Below are 19,347 nucleotides of genomic sequence, written 5' to 3' on the forward strand. Positions count from 1 at the left end.
ATATGGTTGAAATTAAATCAAATCAGAATGAATTTGTCAAGATTTATTATTTCAGAAACATACTTCGTACAAAGGTAATCACTATTAATAGTAAGGGTTTATAACAGAGTACCATTTTGGTTTTAAATTTTTAAAGCAAGGGGTTTTTAAGTTTTAAGTTATACAATTATAATACACTTTTATCAGTCCTGTAATTTAATGAAATTTCGTAAAAATTAACCTTTTTTGGTTCTCAACTAATAAGAAAATACTCGTCACTTTATAAATTTTTTTAAAATTAAGATTTTTTTACCTTATTTCTTATTCACAATCAGTTAAAAATAATGAACAACAACTTTCATTTAAAAATTCGGCACTTGAAACACCCACGAGCCGGTCTCGGGTCTATATTCAATAAATTTAGCACCCAGTTTCAATGAAGCTTTCTCCAAGTTCTCTTCAAATTTTGTAGTTACAATCTTCTCAGGGCTGGTAATTGGCAAATGAGTTGTCTTGTCAACTGGAAATACGTGATCCAAAGTTACTTGAGCTTTCTTGTTAAGGCCTTCCCCAACTGGTGGTTTGTTTTCATCATCCAAATAAACCACTACTTGCTTCCTTTGAAAATGAACTATTTCATCCAAGTTCAGATTAGCCACATTGGTTATTCCAAAGAAACAAACATTGCCATAGTTTTCCCTTCCAACTGCAAAATTCTCTACAAAGCAGTTGCCATCTTTGTCAACCAGGGTGGCTAACGTATCCATGGATGGAACTGTGTAATATCCCACTCTAGTTAGAGTTATGCCAGTGGGATGAGAGGTTTTCTCCATGCTATTGTTATTTTTATCATTTAAATTATCACTGGCATCGTCGTTATCATCATTTTCAGTGTGATCTGATGAGATGGACTGGGCAACTTCAAAAAGTTTAGTATTTCTAGGTTGAAGTTCACTTATAGTGTTTTCCAGGGCAGTTAAATTTCTACCACTGTTCAAAAGATCATCATTATGTTTTGGAATAAAATTATCTTGGTTAATTGGAGATTTTGAAGTGTCAATAATTGCTGGACTTAGGAGACTTTCATCGAGTTTTTGACTCTCTGAAAACAGTTTTGGTGTTTTGATGGTCAATTTTTTAACACTCGGTTTCGGAACAAATATGTCATTGGATAAAGCAGCAGCTTCTTCTTCCAGACCATCAAAAAGGGAAACCGTACTTTTCCCATTAATAAGTGGTTGTATTGGTTTCGGTTTCAGCTTTCCAACAGGATGGGCTTCAATCTTAGGGCTGCTCATCATGGCTTTCTGTGCAGATGGATTAGTTGGTTTCATTATTTCTTCTCTTTTATTAGTGTCCCTGATCAAATTTCTGAAAAGGGGTGAATCACTAAAGGGATAGTTGGCTAATGCCAGAACTTGTTGCTGCGCTTGAGTTTGATTAGCTAGATTATTGGCATTAGCATCTACTCCTAAAGGTACCCCAGTACCAATTCCAGTTGGATTGAAAGGAGCTAATCCACCTGTTGCAGATGCATTTCCAAAAGAGAATGGTTGGGTTGTAGCTCCGAAACTAAAGTTTAGTGGTTTGTTCATAGTTGAAGTGTTTCCAAATAATGAAGTTCCTGTTGTGCCACCAAGAGTATTACCAAATGAACCGAGACTAGATTGTAAACCTCCAGTTGTTCCAAAAGCTGGAGTAGCCCCAAAGCCAGTAGCTGGTTTATTCTGATTGAATAGACCAAGACCAGTACTTGGAGTTGCTGAAAACCCTTGAAAACTAGTTGAAGGAAAGGTAGCAGCGGTTCCCGTTAGTTTTGGACCGAAGAGACTACTTCCAGCTGTACTTGTATTGGTACCAAATGAAAAGGGAGTTGCTGTAGCTGTTGAAGTGGCTCCAAATGCTGGTTTCATTCCTAACAAACTGGTTCCAGTTTGTTGAGTTGGTTGTCCAAAGCCACCTCCAAATGCTGGAGCAGCTCCAAAAACATTCGAGGCCTGTGGTTGCGCTGGAGTTCCGAATAATCCAGTTGTCTGTGGCTGAGGAAACATGGTTTTAGGCTGAGCCTGTTGGCCAAATAAAGGGGTGGTAGTTGCACCGCCAAAACTAAACGGAGCAGTTGCAGCCGTAGTTGTTGGTGTTCCAAATGACAATGGCTTATTGAACAAGCCAGTTGTTGTTTGCTGGGTATTTTGACCAAACAAACTATTAGTTGATGTTGTTCCAAAGGTTCCAGGGGTTGAGCTACCAAACAGGGATGGTTTATTTTGATTAGCATTGAAACTGAAAGACGAAGTAGCCGGTGTGCTCCCAAATAGGCCTCCTCCACTGGCTGGTATCGTTGCTCCAAAACCAACTGTTTGAGGGCCTTTGCGATTAGCATGGTAATCTTCTACCCTCAGTTCCTCCAAACTTTTGTTCTCGTATTCTTTCATACAAGTTATGCATTGATGCCGAGTGTTAATATTTGTAGACACACCATTCTTCATCATAGTATCGGTTCCAGTTGGTGCGTTGAATTTTATCGTAGTTCCTGAAGTTGTTGTAGTTGAAAAGCCACTTGATCCAAAAAGTCCACCAGCGGGTACTGTGTTTTGTCCAAAAAGTCCAGTAGTTGGCTGTGCTTGTGTTTGTCCAAACAGACTAGGAGTGGAAGTATTGAATGTTCCACCAAAGGAAGGTCTTGGAGTTCCAAAAGCTGATGTTGCGGAGCTTCCAAAAAGACCCGTACTAGTGTTTGGTTGGGAAGTTGTATTGCCAAACAAGGTAGAAGCTGTAGTGGTTTGTCCAAAGCCCCCAAATCCAGTACTCGCTGGTGTTGCTGTTGCACCAAAGCCAGTAGTTTGACCAAAAAGGCCTGTACTAGCAGGGTTTGTGGTGCTATTAAACATATTACTAGTTGCTGAAGTAGGGGTTGCTCCAAACCCACCAAATACTGGCGTTGTTTGCTTGACTCCAAATCCTGGAGTACTCTGACCAAATGTGTTAGCTCCAGCTCCAAAACTGGAAGACCCAAAGGTAGATGTTGTTCCAAATTTATTTGCTGTGGTGTTTCCAAACATGGTTTCAAATTTCCAGTCTATGCAAGTCCAATGCGGTCTCTTCAATCCAAGTTTCGTGTATGATTAAAATGAGACGTCAGTTGTTGGCTTCTCCTATAAATCAGTTTTAGAAGAAAATTAGGGCTCAAATAAAACCGCCCAATTTTAGTGAATAAAAAAATCCAATGTAAAACGATGGTAATAGCAATTTAGATTGTTATTAACTTAAAACGCAATTGTTTTTCCTTCTGGGACCCAGAATCTGGGTTGAAAAACAAGCCAAGTCTTAGCAATTAGGTCTCATTGTGCTTATTTTAAATTAAAGTTATAGGCTTTATATAACCTTCATGATAGTAAAAAAGTATTATACCAGCAAAAACAGAATCGTAATTTCCAGGAGAATACATGGGCGTCAAGAATATGGTTTAAATATTTCGTGAAAAGAACTGTATTAAAATTACCAAAGCGATGTAACGAAAAATGGCGAACTAAGTCTTGTGGAAGAATTTTGTATGGCGTAGCTGGGAAATTTAAAGTAAATAAGGACTAAAGAGCAGCCAATCAAAGAGTGAAATAGCTACGTCACTACAGGCTCTCATTGGGCAATTGTTGAGCAATTCCTTCAAAATTCACAATCAAAATAATAAAAATAAAATGCGGGAAATTGAAATTTGGACTATTGTCATTTTATTCTAAACCAAAACCCCTTTTTGGACCAAGATTAAGCCCTGGCTACGATACATCCTCAGTGGGTAAAAAATTATTAAGGCAGATATCCCTCTTTTAAGGTTTAAATTTATTTTACAAGGGGATAACCATAATTTCAACATTGACGTAGTAATATTTAATTAGGAATATAGGATACGTTATTGACACTAACAACTGCAAAATTATTAGAAGGACGTCAAAAATTGTTCCCGTGAGTTCCGGGAAATATGGTTATTTCTAAGATAAGTTATAATCTATCGGAAATCCGCTCGCTTTACTTCCGAACGGCAACGAAAAAGCACTTAAAGGCCTCAAAGTTTAATACAATCGGTTCTGAGTCGAAACTCTCCAATCACTCCATATCGCTTTCTAGAAAGTATTTGAATTTGGAAATAATTTTTAGATCGCGCTGTTAGAGACTTTACAGTTACGGTCATTAAAATCTACCTAAAATAAATGTTATTATCTAAGTATAGTATTGATTTAAATATTAATAATGAAGGGCGTTCTACACCTGTTGCGATTGGCAATATTACTTGTTCTTTTAAAAAGTTTCATGACACTGAGTATCATGCGATCTGATTTTGATTCGGACCACTCTACAGGAAATCAAAGGATGGTTTTAGGTAAGGATTTGTAGTTTTCATTTTAAAACTTTGATTTATTAGACTTAAATATATCTTCGATTATCAGGTAGTCGAGTAGGATCACCTTTTATTCGGTGCAGCAGGATTGGTAACATGTTGAAAAACGGATCGGTCAAGCTTCGTAATCGTGGTCGAATCGCCAAGTTTACTTGTTACCCTGGCTACATTATGCACGGAAAGACCTTCGCCACCTGTCTGCGGGGTCAATGGAACAATCCTCTTCCAATATGTTTAGGTATATGTTAAAGGCCTTGTTATTTATATCGGCCCGATTCAAATGCGGTTGCTAAAATCTCGTTTCCTTAAAAAGCCGTAGGATGTCCTCTTCTCGGGGTACCGACTAATGGTCGGCGTACCTCCCTTTACAATAATGGCATGTTGAAGTACTCTTGCGATCCCGGATACCTTCTCGAAGGCTTTCCCTCGGTTTACTGTGACGGACATACTTGGAACAGTTCTGAAGTGCCGAAATGCGTCGGTAATTGTAAAATGGGGTTAATAGTTTTCATAACCCTCTTGTTATAAAATTCTGGGTTCAATTACATTAGTATCTAATTGAGTTCTTCTATAGTTGCTATCGAAAATCCACCCTTGAAATGCTATTTCGAAGAAGAAGACTTGTGTCATTGGACCAATGATGATACCGATCATTTCGATTGGAGGAGACACCAATTCACGACGCCCTCCGGTCACGTGGGAACTGGACCGTCACACGATCACAATATGTGGCCTGCTAGTAAAGCCGGTGAGATTCTTCTATTATTTATCACGATTTAACTTTAAAAACATTTGTTAAAAGGTTAGGGATTGTGTTGCGACGCAATTTTAAGACACCAGGTGTCCAGGTCATTTTCGACGACGTCAAAGTCACAAATTCACGTTGTAGTTTCCACGGGCCAAAAACACCCAGTGTTTACCCCTTTTTGTTAGTCGTTATTTTCCCACTGGCATCAAGGAGTCGCGTTAAAATAGTTTTACAGCACGACGTAACTAACGTGTTTGGACATTATCAGGATACTACCTATACTTGGAAGCGTCAGCACCAAGAGTTGAAAACGACAAAGCGAGGCTATTTTCACCCGTCTACTCGCCGAATCTGACGCCCAGCTGCTTTGTGTTTTGGTACCACATGTACGGCATAAACACGGGTTCTTTGAATGTTTACATCAAGACCGAGGAACAGGTGTTCAACGAACTGCAACCCGTTTTACAAATACAAGGCGAACAAGGAAACCAGTGGTTTCGCGGAACGGTAGATATACATCGTTTAACGACGAACTTCCAGGTAAAATATTTTGGAGATCTACTTTCACCAGGAACATCTAATTTTACCAATTTCATTTAGATCGTCTTGGAAGGAATTATAGGCAATGGTTATGTGGGTGACATTTCAATAGACGATGTTAGCGTAAGATATACCACTTGCTCTCTCGTTATACAGGATGAATCCAGTGAAGAAATGATGGGCAAGTTTATTTTATCCGTTGGAAGTATTACGAATTTTTAACAATTGCCGCCTTTATAGGTACTTGCGCGGGTCGTTGCTCGGACTATCCTTCAGGCAACGCCAATGACACGTGCGAATGTAACCAGGGGTGTGAGATTTCCGCGAACTGTTGTAGAGATTACTGGAGAATCTGTGTTCGAGGTTCCTATTTCAATAAATTAAAATAATTTTATTCGTATAAGTTAATTGCGTGATTTTTTCAGAAAAGGGATCGAAAAGTAGCAGCGTGGATCCCAACGAAGGCTTATCATCTGTCACCGGATCAACAACGGTAACGATATTTTCGTTGAATCTATTTTAAAACGTCATCACAATAGTAGGCAAGACATTTAAATGGAATATTTTAAAGGAACAATCGGTTGAGGCACGGTCAACTATCCAACCGGAGTTATCAACAGCGCTTCCGATTACAACCACAATAATAGTACCGTCCACAACTGTATCAACGACTACAACCCCCAAACCAACTACAATTACTTTGAAACCTACCACTACGACTTCACCAAAACCCAACACAACTACACCAGCGCCCACCACGACTACCCCTAAGCCCACCACAACTACCCCTAAGCCCACCACGACTACACCAGCGCCCACCACGACTACACCAGCGCCCACCACGACTACACCAGCGCCCACCACGACTACACCAGTGCCCACCAAGACTACACCAGCACCCACCACGACTACCCCTAAGCCCACCACGACTACACCTAAGCCCACCACGACTACACCTAAGCCCACCACGACTACACCTAAGCCCAACACGACTACCCCTAAGCCCACCACGACTACACCAGCGCCCACCACGACTACCTCTAAGCCTACCACGACTACACCTAAGCCCACCACGACTACACCTAAGCCCACTACAACTACTCCCAATCCTATCACAACTACGCCGGAGCCCACTACAACTACACCTAAGACGACTACAACTAGCCCAAATCCCATCACAACAACTATATCTACAGCAATTACTACCGAAAAAACTCTTCCAATCACAAAAACAACCAAATGGACAACAACGATTCCAACCCAAAGGATTACAATTACAACCAAAGGTCCATTTGTTCCACCCATTGAAATTACCCGAGGCACCCCAACTACGAAGATCCACAGTGATTCTGACGAAGATGATGATTCCGAATACTACCATTCTTCTAGGGAAGAGGAACGAGATTCGAATGTAAATATTGAAAACCAGGGGCAGCAGCAACCGGAAATACAAATTACGCCGTTCGTAATTAATCCACGGTCGAAGGATTCTTCCTCGACTAACAGCGCTAAGGCATTCCCTTCAACGAAGAATATAAAGCCGGAAGAGGATAAATCCATCACGATATGGCCCGTCATTCTGTGCCTTTTGCTGCTGTCGGTGGCGGTAGCGTTAATATCCATACATTCGTTCAGGAAATGGAGATTGAACCGAAAATCTGACGATGAATTGAAAACACGGTTCTTAACTGAAAGAGAAGAAGTGTTTTTTTCTTAGCCCGCCGTTTTAAAAAGAGCTTTTAACTACGCGATTCTTCTTCGGCTGGTGCGGAACGAACATCTTTGGAAGGCTTTTATACCCAGAACAAAATTTACTCGTAAAATGTGTGATTTTGGATAACCTTTCAATAATACTGACTCAGAAAGCGCCGAAATAACAAAACCATAAGCAACATAATTTACTTAAAGGCCTAGGTTTTCTTCTGCCTGTCACCCTTTAATTTTACTTTCCTTCCAAACAAATACCCTGGTGGTAGGCCAACGTGTTCTGCTGTTGGCCTACCCGGGTATTTGTTTGGAAGGAAAGTAAATTTAAAGGGTGACAGGCGGAAGAAAAACTAGGCCTTTAAGCGTGACACTTTTTCAATGATAGTCTGTTTCACCAATGACCGCGTAAATGGCTGAGGACTGACAACTTTGCGCTGGTCGTTGGAACTGCTAGGTATAACGACGACCAAAAAGTCGATGTCCCCAGCCTTTTTAACGGATCAGCCAAGGCTTAGGGATAATGAAACGCTTTTAAAAGTAACAATTGTTCTAAATTTGGTATAATTATGTTGAATTATTGAATTGGAACCCAAAATTGGCTAATAATAATTAACGCGGTTTCGCTCGTGTCTATGGCCATCAAACTAATCTGGCAGTAATTTTGCCAGTTAAAGGAACAGTAAGGAACTTCAAAAACTTCCGATTACGTAATCACACTGTGACGGACTATAATAATTAACGGAAATCTTTCAATGTCATACTTATGAGTATTATGTTACTTATGATAAAACTTTAAATTTTATTTGAAAGAAGCTACTGAATGGTAAATAACACGGAAACTTTGATAGAATATATTTAAAATGTTTAATTTCAATGTTTGTCGTAACAGTTTTATAGATAAATAATAAATATATGAACTAAAATGGTTATGGATAATATTAAAACATACGCCTCCTGGGAAATTTATATTTCGGACTCGGGCTATCTTGATTCTGGCTTCCTACCAACGATTCGGCAGCGGACAAGTACTTCCTCAATCGCTGGGACGACGAGTCGTCACTCCCGGAAGACGTATCCAAGAAGAGTTTTCGTTCACATTGGCGCTCGTCACGAGGGGACACCGAGTTCAATTCCGAATGCGCTACTTCCGGAAATACCTTCTCCTACGGAAACATTCGCTTAAGAAGGGACCAAAAATCGCGATGCAAACTAGCAGCGCGGCCCCATGAGTTCACGAAATGCATTATGGATGTTCGCAAAAATCGTTTTACAAATGAGTCCTGAATGTTTCGGTATCTTCTCATTGCGCCGAATCCCATTCCACCGAATTCCGCCAATGTTTTTGATGAAATTAGCCCAAAGGCGGGTTTTGTATTTTTCTAATCGACCGACGTAATAAGTTTTTATTTCTACTCCTTTTGATTTTTTATGGAAGCGTTTTAATATATTTTTAAGACAGTTGGAAACAATTTTTTGGTCTTCTTTTAATTAAATGTTTTTTATTAATACTATAAAATTTGAAGTATTTTTTGTTAAAACGTAATACCTTTATGGTACGCTCAGTTCGCAGTTTGTTGAAATGGAACGTATAGCAAATAGAGGTGGATTTGTCTACTTGAATGTAGAACCGGTGGTTGTAAAGTTAGAATAATTACTTTGGTTGAAGATATAACTCAATCAGGTTAGGTTAGGTTAGGTTAGGTTTGGTAACACTGCATGCTGTTCTGACAGATGCTGAAACGGATAAAACCGAATCCTAAACCCGGAGAAGTGCAGGATTTTCGGTCGAATGGGACAATCCCATTAGACCGAATCCTAAATCCGCCAAAGTGCGGCTTTTTCGGTCGAATGGGATTCGGCGCAATGGAACAGATTCAATGTTTCACCATGATTAAATGTTCACAGAATCGTTTCCATTTTGAGGGTTGAGCTTTAATCGCGTGTTTTGAGAAGCTGGAAGGGACGCCTGAGTCACGTGACGAAATGGGGAGGAGCTACCTGATATTCGGCCCAAACGATTCTATGGACCTTTAAAGAGACTTGTGGATGCCAAACTTTGGCTAAACTACGCTTAAGATTAGATATATTTGATTAAACTGATGACCTTATGACGCAAATTTGCATTTAAAACCATATAGTGCAGCGCGGATAGAATGTTACTCACAATAGCGTCGTAAAAACTTTCATCGGAACTGTTGAGAGTTTCCATGCATTCCAAACTCGCGTATGTGGGTTTGCCGGCGGTTTTAGAATCGTAGATTGAATCGAAATGTAACGCCGCAGACTCGTTATTAGCTTCGGGTGGAAATAGCAGATCCGTGTCTTGATGGAAGCTGATGCCGAAGATGGAATTCTGCGAGTGACGCGAAGAATACACCGGAGTGGAGCCTGATGATGACAGGTTCAAAATCTCTGAAAGAACGGCAGTTCTTAGAAGTGTGTTCTCGGTGGAAGCTAGGAGCAACAAACGCCAGGAGAACGCAGCTAGCCTTTAAACACGCTAACGCAGTGTTGTGTACAAATTTCATTGGACGAACCTTTACGCTGAACGTTTTACGGAAAGGGGGAAGTTATTTTCCGAAATTTCCCCGTCCGACGGCAGCAGGCGCTAAAGCGTCTAACCAATGAAAACTGTACACCAGAAAATGCACGACTTTTGACGGGTTGCGTTCTCCTTGCGTGTGGTGCTGTGTTTGTTGCTCCTAGGTGGAAGTAACTAAATTAATTAATAGCGTACCATTTGCCAGCTCGACGGGGTCGTCGCGTTTTTGCCTGAAGTCTTCTAAAAGGTCGCGAGTGGTAACGGTGTCGAGTTTCTCCTCCGTTTTAACCGGTGAAAAAGTGGTCCTTGGAAAACAAATAAATCCTCATTCATTTTCAAATACTTATTCCTACCCGAGAAACGCACCCTTTGTAACGTTTACGGTTCAGTTCAGTTACTATAGTTTCTTCCAAATCATCTGAATAAAATACGACGAGACACCATTTAAACTGTTTTTAATAAACCTCTTCATGGGAAGTATCTAACTTTCTATTCCGCCTATGGCCAAGCGCTCACTGCTCTTCGTAACGTCTACGTACTACCTTCCACAAGCCTTTGCCTCGTAACGGAGACAATGCCCTGTGGAAGGCAGGACGGGTACGAAACGGAGAGCCAGTGGGCGCCTAGCCTAAGTCAACGACGTGTCTTTTTATGGCTATGACTAAAGAAATCATGGATTGACCAATAGGAGAGTTAATGGTCTAGAGTTGTTAGTCAGAAAATTTACCGGAAAATTTTCCGTTTCATCCCGAATAAAGAAAAAAGGTTTTCATTCCATGATTAGCCTAATATTGTTCCCAAAAATTAAATTTTGCGGACATTTTCGCATCAGTTTGTCGTACCCAAAAATAAAACTAGGCCTCTAGACTAGTCTAGAATAAAAACCTGAAAAAGCAATATATGTTTCAATTTTTTGCGGACAATTAGAAAACTTTCCGGGAAATTAACCACTCTAAATGGTCTTTGTTGGCCTATTAAACGTAGATATTCTTACCATCTGCCAGTTTGCCGTATTATCTATACTCGGGTTATTTATAACTTGATTGTAAAATGGACAGTTATCGAGGGTTATTTATAACTTGATTGTAAAATGGACATTTATCGAGGGTTATTTATAACTTGATTGTAAAATGGACATTTATCGAGGGTTATTTATAACTTGATTGTAAAATGGACATTTATCGAGGGTTATTTATAATTTGATTGTAAAATGGACAGTTATCGAGGGTTATTTATAACTTGATTGTAAAATGGACATTTATCGAGGGTTATTTATAACTTGATTGTAAAATGGACATTTATCGAGGGTTATTTATAATTTGATTGTAAAATGGACAGTTATCGAGGGTTATTTATAACTTGATTGTAAAATGGACATTTATCGAGGGTTATTTATAACTTGATTGTAAAATGGACATTTATCGAGGGTTATTTATAACTTGATTGTAAAATGGACATTTATCGAGGGTTATATAAAACTTGATTGTAAAATGGACATTTATCGAGGGTTATATAAAACTTGATTGTAAAATGGACATTTATCGAGGGTTATATAAAACTTGATTGTAAAATGGACATTTATCGAGGGTTATATAAAACTTGATTGTAAAATGGACATTTATCGAGGGTTATATAAAACTTGATTGTAAAATGGACATTTATCGAGGGTTATATAAAACTTGATTGTAAAATGGACATTTATCGAGGGTTATTTGTAACTTGATTGTAAAATGGACATTTATCGGGGGTAGGTACATTTGTTCGAATTTCAATCATCCGAACGGTGGAACAAATGTTCGAATTTCATTCGTCCGAACCGCCGAAATAACAAATGTTTCAATTGTTCGAATTGGACAACTTGTTTGTTTCATTCGTCCGAATCGGTAGCATCACTTGTCCGAATTCTGTCGCTAAATTAGTATTTCTTATTGCTGTTTTTTGGGCCTGTATAGTAAGTGGGAATTGCGTTGAATGTTGTGGATATTCTAGGTTTGGTTAGGCTAGCTTAGGTTCACGTTAATGTTACTATTTTCTTACATTAACAATATTTAACAAAAAACAATTCCTAATGTTCGAAAAACGGACAAACGATTATTCGAACAAATGAAATTCGCCAGTAAAGTTAACATAAATTGAACGACTAAATCACCAACAAAAGTTGTGATAAATTTTTCGGGCAAATGAAATACGTTTTCGGACATACGATCCTGTTTTCCGGTATTCGGACAAATTGTCATTCGGACATTTGTACCACCATTCGGACGAATGAAATTCGAACAAATGTACCCAAATCATTTATCGAGGGTTATTTATAACTTGATTGTAAAATGGACAGTTATCGAGGGTTATTTATAACTTGATTTGTTTATGCTGAAAATACGTAATTTAAGGGACATTTATCGACCATATTTCTGTCTTTTTAAATGTGCACATCCGCGATTGACAGCTCTTCAAAAGGATGTTAAAATGAAAATACTTAGATACTTCTCCCTGAAGGGGTTCATTTAAGTTTTGGTAAAACTAGCAAATTAAAAGTCTACCCAGATTTTCAAACATGCTGGTTGATTTTTCATCCATTATGGTTAAAAACTTCTCGGCTATTTCCCGGCATTTCCGTCTCTAAGAAAGCGGTTTTTCTATGACATTTTTCATTCAAAATAATCAATGATTTGGTGTTTACTTCGACCGTATCCAATGTTTTCGTTGGAATATCGCAATCATCATTTTCGGAGTGGGAAGCTTCCTCGGTAATTAGATCGTCAAAGCGTTGATCTTCCAGGACGCTTGTTCTCGATAATCTTCGAGGACAAAGAGGAATATACGTATTATTAGGTGTAAATATTTTCGCCTGTTCTGGAATTTCGAGCTACGGCAGCTAGCGAGGGGTCAAACATTCAGAAAAAAAAACCGTACGGGATTGGCAACTCACTCCAATTATTATTAGGATACCCTCGTAAGATTAGATCATGATTAGATTAGATTAAAATTAAATCGGTAGCTTTGGCTATACAAAGATTAAAAATGATTAAATTTTTAATAATGATTATTAAGACAAACTGTAACCTAGGAGCAACAAACACAAGGAGAACGCAGCTAGCCTTTAAACACGCCAACGCAGTGTTGTGTACAAATTTCATTGGACGGGCCTTTACGCTGCACATTTTACGGAAAGGGGGAAGACAATTCCCGATTTTTCCCCTTCCGACCGCAGCAGGCGCTAAAGCGTTTAACCAATGAAAACTGTACACAAGAAATTGCACGACTTTGACGGGTTGCGTTCTCCTTGTGTGGGCGTAGCAGAGAGGGAAAGGGGTGTTAGACACTGTACGTGAGAAATTCAGTGTTTCCACTTTGCGGCGAAGACTGTCTTGGTGAGCACCAGAAATTTTTAAACCGGTGAAAACCATTGAAAACGGCGAAAATATTATCAGTCAGAAAAACTAAAAAAGCATCGTATCTGTAGTCCCCATACTGTGCCCCCAATGGTAACCCATTAATTTTTTGGCAGAGATAAATTTTATCTAAAAAAAATTAAAATATATTTTCTATATTTAAGATTGAAAATGAAGAGAAAAACATTATGCAGTGACACTAAAGGAAATTTAAGTAAATCTATGGGAGGAAATTTCAGAGAAAACGGGGGCGAAAATCGACTATAGGAGTTAGGACCGGCGAATACTGGTAACCTCGCCCGCAGAGTGGATATACTGCGTGAAATAAATATAAGACTTACTAGTAATCATTAAACATCTGGCTAGTGATGTTTACTGAGTTAAATAAGAAGTGTGTTTAATTTTAGTTTAGAAATTGAACCCTGTAGGTTCTTCAAAAATTGCTAGAGCCGACGGTATTGCACGTCGTCACAGCGGGGTATTGGGAAAAGTTTTCAACTAGCAATAGTCGCACCTCGGTTAGACCTCATTGGTTACGACACTGCCTCTGCGCAAAGCTAACGGTAGTGGGGTTTGAGAAGCTATCTAAAATCAAAAGCCAAAGCTAAGAGACGCTATATTATACATTTCTATTTAAATTTTAAACTATAATTAAATATTATTTGTATAATATCGATCAATTATTAGTTAAACTAGTAATAATTCTAGATTTCTTTCAAAAGATTTTGTAACTTAAGTTGTTAATTAGTTTAATTGAAGCGATTACCACGGAGGTAAAATAGCTATGGATTTTTCTAGCTCTTCAGTTCAGTTCAGTTCTATCCCGATCCCGGGTAGGTCCATTTTGGTTCAGGGAGGCTCACTACGCTTCGCGTTAGGGGATATAATATGCTTTTTGGTTTTCTAATCGACCACGATTTATTAAGAAGGTTTTTTTGGCCGTAGCCGTAGCAAGGCTGGCACTATAAGAAATAAGAAGTAACTCACGGAGAGATTCTTTCGAAGCGCGTTTCTTCTTTATCATCATTAGATTTATGTGGAGAAAACGAAAAGTCAGATTTCTCTTTCGAAGTAGATTCTACTGATTCGTCTATATTATTTATGTCGTGGGAATGCCTATTTTCTTGACATTGTGTAGTCTGTTCTTGACGTTTATTAGCTAAATTCACAATTCTTTTTAAATCGGCATCCGTTCTCGCTCTAATTTCTTTAGATATAAGCCCTGAAATATGTTTTAATTGATATTACGAATGTATACATAGTTTCTTAATATAACATGCCGTTATTTGAATTTTATTAAACAGTTTTAATAGAGAAATACCTGCGTTTCTTAGAACGGTGTTGCACAGTTTTCCGTGGTTAAAAATTCCTCCGTTTGTCTAAAAATGCGGGAATTTTAAATTGTATAAGCTTTGTTCATTCCACATTTTTTAATATAGATTATTTTAATAAATACCGTTAAACGACGATTCTTATTTACATTTTCTGGAACCCAAGTTGATTTATTGAATGATTTCTAAAAAAATGTATCACCACATAGAGTTATTTAAAAGCAAAACTTCTCATTAGGCTTACCATCATATTTGAATTTTTTGACTTTTCATAAGTTTTCCGAAATACCGATTTCTCTACTTTATCAGCTTTTCTGTTTTCTTCCTATTATTATGGAAACTTGAAGACAGTGCTTAGTAGGAGCGATCGGAGATTTGCCTCTTTGCGTATGAAATTTGGATTCTCAAAAAAATCATGGATTTTCTTTTATGATTTGCCATATTAAGTCTATGGTAAGGAAATTCTGATATTTTGTATTTAATGCAAAATTTTGGGGTGAAGTGTAGTACAGCGGCCTCATCGAATTTGATATTAATTTTAGTTGCGCCTGATAGACCTTGTCACGTAGATGTCGAGGGTATTTTTTATTTTGGCCGCAAATGATTATTTAATTATTTAACTTAATTTTTTTAATTTAAAAAATTTCTCATTTTCATTGAATTTTATATTAATTTTGGTTGCGCCTGATAGACATTGTCACGTAGATGTCGAGGGTAATTTTTATTTTGGCCGCATATGATTATTTAATTGTTTAACTTAATTTTTTAATTTTAAAAATTTCTCATTTTCATTGAATTTTATATTAATTTTGGTTGCGCCTGATAGACCTTGTCACGTAGATGCCGAGGGTAATTTTTATTTTGGCCGCAAATGATTATTTAATTTTTTAATGTAATTTTAAATTTCTAATTTTTGGGCATTTGCACGTGTTTTGTTGTACTTATTTCCGTCGTGTGTTCGCCGGCAACACAGTTTCGGTGTCCTAATGAATTCCACGTGATATTCCCTTTTTGTATAAAATCAGTTACAGTTTTTGTTCATTTTCTCGGTGTTTTGTATTTTTGGGCCACAAAGTGATATTCCCGTACTTTATCAAATCTTTTACAGTTTTTGTTCATTTTCTCGGTGTTTTCTATTATTGGGCCACTTTGTTTCTGGTTGAGATTAAAAGTATATACTTGATGCGTAAGGCTTGGTACTGTCCTCTAGGTCGCGTTATAGATGGCCCATCGCTTTTTTTAGTATGGGGTTGGGGAGGCGCTGCGCGCCCCCAGCGCTTGAGTTTAGTAACGTCTTTTACGTGTTTTGGAAGTAATTATCTTCGTCGGGTTGTCGCCTACACCACGGCTTGTTACTGTTTGTTTAGGTTTCCACTCTACTAACCTTTTAACATTAAGTTAATTAATTTAATTATCATTTTCGACCCAAAAACAAGTTTCGTAATCAACGCGTCAAGTGCTACATTCTCCGCCACCCAAAAATACAAAAACACGGTAATTTCCTACAATTAGTACATTTTTAACATTAAGTTAATTAATTTAATTATCATTTGCGGCCCAAAAAAATTGTTTCGTAATCTGCGCGTCACGCGTCAAGTGCTACATTCTCCGCCACCCAAAAATACAAAACCACGGTAATTCCCTAAAATTAGTACATTTTTAACATTAAGTTAATTAATTTAATTATCATTTGCGGCCCAAAAAAATTAGTTTCGTAATCTACGCGTCAAGTGCTACATTCTCCGCCACCCACAAATACAAAAACACGGTAATTCCCTAAAATTAGTACATTTTTAACATTAAGTTAATTAATTTAATTATCATTTGCGGCCCCAAAAGTTTCGTAATCTACGCGTCAAGTGCTACATTCTCCACCAAAAAAAAACACGAAATTACATGAGGCCGCTGTAGTGCAATTTTGCCAAATTTTGTACATGATTTTGGCAAATATCCTATCCCTTGTAAGTTAGCGGCTAAAAACATTACCTTCTTTCTTCGTTTCCTAAGAACACGTTTTCTTCCACTAAAATGTTTGTTATCGATGGTTTTATCCATCAATAAATTTAATGACAGATCAAATTATTAACAGAAAAGATTTCTTAAAACTTCCAAAAAATTTCATTCATTTTCCATTATTTATTTCGTTCACTTTAAAACAGACGCGTTTTTAAAAATACACGACATACTAAAAAAAAATGGTTCATAGCGCCATCTCTGTAAAAAAACGGTAACTAAAAACAAAATATTTCATTTTCGGCTTGAAAAAATTGTAAATTGATCTGACGCTTGAGGACCAAATGATAAATTTCTTTGGCCAAACAGAGATCCAAAAAGCTCAGTTCTGAAAATAAACCAAATAAAATGTTACCTTTCAATAAAAATAAAAATTGTGACTTAACTCTTACTTGGCTTCATCAGACATTTTGGAATTATCAACAGGCGCCATAAAGTTGATCAATTTAGTATGTACATCATACCTGTGAAAATATAAAATATTTTCTAAAAGAATTCGCTTTTTCAAAGGTTGTTTTCCTTAAAAATCCTACATACCTAATTTTTCTTCCTTTACTAGCTTTAGTATCTACTTTCTTTTTCATCCGACCTCTTAACCTTTGAATCTCTAACCATTGCCTTGAATTTAAATAAATAACAATTGATTTAGATTTCCTACCAAATATATAACGAAATTAGAAATAAAAAATACCTGCTTAGAGCTATCGGATCAGTAACATCAGCAGTTTTTCTTTCAATCAATTCCCTTAACAATTGATGATAAAAATCACCATCATCAAATATTTCGGGATCATAATCTTTGAAATTATCAACGGGATGGTTTTCATTTATTTCATTATCAGTAGACCCTTTATCGGCTTTCCCAAGAATGTGATATAATGATCTTTTCAGTTGAGTTCTTTTGATAAGACGTTCTTTATCCATTAAAATCTAAAATACAAACCAAAAATTGTAATAAATGGCTTGAAGATTTTGTAAATCAGCTTATGTACTAACTTGATCAATTTGTTTAAGAGCAGACTGTTCAAAAGCTGCGAACGATTTTTGATTTAGTTTACCCGAGGCTATTCTAGTTTTTTCATTCCACTTCTGTATCGTAGTATTTCTGTTAGAGTTACACATTAAAAATTAGGGTAAGGATATTTACAATCAAATATCTTAAAACAAATACTTACCGATATGGTATCAACGCCTTAAATCGTTTCTCTAAAACCAACGGGTAATCTTTACTGTCTAATTTTCGTTTATTTTTTCTCTTTTCTTTGTGTTCCTCAATAATTGTATTATCCATTTCATCCTCAGTGTCACTTGGAATTTCTTCGTTACTATCATGTAAAATTTGGCCCTTGCTGGTTTTCTGTATCAGATTAGGGTCTAAAAGTTGTCTCGTCTCTGTATGTTGGTGCAGAAGGTCTTCCTGAAGGTGCAATAGATTGTCCAACAGTCTCTTAGTGTTTTTCTGTCCTGTAGTGAGACAAGGTAAAACACTGCAACCATCATGAAACGACAAAATTATACCTTTAGAGAGTTGGTCTGCATATTCCTTTCCACCAAGTTCTTGGAACGTTTTATGTACATCAAACTGCGGAAGTCTGTTGGTTATTGCTAATAATTTTTGAAGCTTGATTCTCACTTCTAATAGTCTATCCCAAAGAGCTAACATAAAAATTACATTTATTAAATAAACTTGAAACGTAGCTTTCTTAAGGTAATAAATACCTAATTGAGCTTGAACAGCTTTTCCTTTTTGAATTTCTTCATTAATATCAATTTTGGAGAACTTCTGAATCATATCCTCCTTGTCTGGTACTAAACTTACTAAATATTATAATAATTAGATTAACTCGATTAAATAGATTTAAAATTATCCAACTAACTGGAATCTTCATCCTCTTCATCATCATCGTTATCCACTTCAGAATCTGAATCACGCGCGCTAATTTCACTATCATCTTCATCATTGAGATTGGCTAAGCTTTCATCGTCATCATCAGAATTTACAGACTGATTTTCAGCATCATCTTCATCATCATCATCTTCCGAATTATCATCACTTTTCCCAACTTTTATCTTTTGTGCATTTTGCAGTTGGTTTCTAAATGAGTCTATTTCCAAATCACTATCTTCTTCACTTTCACTTACTTCAAATGAAAAACATTTATATTAATTAGTGAACTACTCAACTGTTAAAGTGAAAGGCTTACAAGATTCACTATTCAGATTTTTCCTACTGACTTTCTTTCCAGCATAACGGGGGTCAAAATCTGACAAAAGTAAGGCTGTATTTTTTCGTAACTGACTATGGGTAGACTGGGTAGTTGATCCTTCCGCTTCACCATCCTTTTGCACATCATTTACTGATACAACTTGAGCAGCAGTTTCTAAAATATTTTTCCAAAGTATTAATTTCCTTTTTAAGAATGATACCAGCTAAACAAGTTACTACTGAAACTATTTCTGTGAAACACGTGAGACGGCGGCCACAAGCCGTCCACAACTCCACGTGGTTCTTCAGCGGTTCCAAATGTGAATAAATTACAATTACCAGAATCAATTTCATCTTCTGGATCTTGAAAAGATGGTGTTGTATTGGCTAACAATGAAAATCTTTCTGCTAAGGAACTCATATTTTATATAAATTGCGGCTAGCCCTTTGCCGAGCCCATCACTTTTATGAGTGTCTAAGTGAGAAATGCGAATAA

The 19,347-nt window shown here is 37.3% G+C and overlaps 4 protein-coding genes and 1 non-coding gene across 5 annotated transcripts; 1 reads left to right on the forward strand and 4 right to left on the reverse strand.

Annotated features, from left to right (window-relative positions):
• Nucleotides 1-28: 28 nt before the first annotated feature.
• LOC149941099 (nuclear pore complex protein Nup98-Nup96-like) lies at nucleotides 29-3,530 on the reverse strand. Its single transcript, XM_090178929.1, has 2 exons — nucleotides 3,391-3,530; nucleotides 29-3,134 (listed from the first exon to the last, which is right to left on the reverse strand). The coding sequence occupies exon 2, from the start codon at nucleotides 3,039-3,041 to the stop codon at nucleotides 342-344; it is 2,700 nt and encodes an 899-aa protein (XP_090035055.1). The 5' UTR covers nucleotides 3,042-3,134; nucleotides 3,391-3,530; the 3' UTR covers nucleotides 29-341.
• Nucleotides 3,531-4,239: 709 nt separating this feature from the next.
• On the forward strand, nucleotides 4,240-8,060 carry LOC149941100 (uncharacterized). Its single transcript, XM_090177922.1, has 9 exons — nucleotides 4,240-4,354; nucleotides 4,422-4,610; nucleotides 4,686-4,853; nucleotides 4,947-5,120; nucleotides 5,389-5,660; nucleotides 5,721-5,841; nucleotides 5,901-6,023; nucleotides 6,086-6,153; nucleotides 6,232-8,060. The coding sequence occupies exons 1-9, from the start codon at nucleotides 4,285-4,287 to the stop codon at nucleotides 7,375-7,377; spliced, it is 2,331 nt and encodes a 776-aa protein (XP_090034048.1). The 5' UTR covers nucleotides 4,240-4,284; the 3' UTR covers nucleotides 7,378-8,060.
• A 191-nt stretch (nucleotides 8,061-8,251) lies between these two features.
• On the reverse strand, nucleotides 8,252-16,675 carry LOC149941101 (uncharacterized). Its single transcript, XM_090178661.1, has 11 exons — nucleotides 16,619-16,675; nucleotides 14,877-14,957; nucleotides 14,758-14,817; nucleotides 14,623-14,680; nucleotides 14,289-14,523; nucleotides 12,590-12,707; nucleotides 12,450-12,528; nucleotides 10,276-10,327; nucleotides 10,105-10,214; nucleotides 9,532-9,779; nucleotides 8,252-8,530 (listed from the first exon to the last, which is right to left on the reverse strand). The coding sequence occupies exons 2-11, from the start codon at nucleotides 14,880-14,882 to the stop codon at nucleotides 8,306-8,308; spliced, it is 1,191 nt and encodes a 396-aa protein (XP_090034787.1). The 5' UTR covers nucleotides 14,883-14,957; nucleotides 16,619-16,675; the 3' UTR covers nucleotides 8,252-8,305.
• Nucleotides 13,721-13,860, reverse strand: LOC149941102 (U4 spliceosomal RNA). Its single transcript, XR_016481782.1, has one exon. It is a non-coding gene; the product is annotated as a U4 spliceosomal RNA (small nuclear RNA).
• An 84-nt stretch (nucleotides 16,676-16,759) lies between the features above and the next one.
• Nucleotides 16,760-19,347, reverse strand: Aatf (Apoptosis antagonizing transcription factor). Its single transcript, XM_090177573.1, has 11 exons — nucleotides 19,191-19,347; nucleotides 18,850-19,026; nucleotides 18,523-18,786; nucleotides 18,365-18,463; nucleotides 18,164-18,301; nucleotides 17,821-18,109; nucleotides 17,642-17,750; nucleotides 17,337-17,575; nucleotides 17,183-17,263; nucleotides 17,038-17,109; nucleotides 16,760-16,973 (listed from the first exon to the last, which is right to left on the reverse strand). The coding sequence occupies exons 1-11, from the start codon at nucleotides 19,270-19,272 to the stop codon at nucleotides 16,880-16,882; spliced, it is 1,644 nt and encodes a 547-aa protein (XP_090033699.1). The 5' UTR covers nucleotides 19,273-19,347; the 3' UTR covers nucleotides 16,760-16,879.

The sequence above is a fragment of the Leiobunum rupestre genome, chromosome 6, assembly GCF_980474605.1.
Source record: "Leiobunum rupestre chromosome 6, qqLeiRupe1.1.hap1, whole genome shotgun sequence".
NCBI lineage: Eukaryota > Metazoa > Arthropoda > Arachnida > Opiliones > Sclerosomatidae > Leiobunum > Leiobunum rupestre.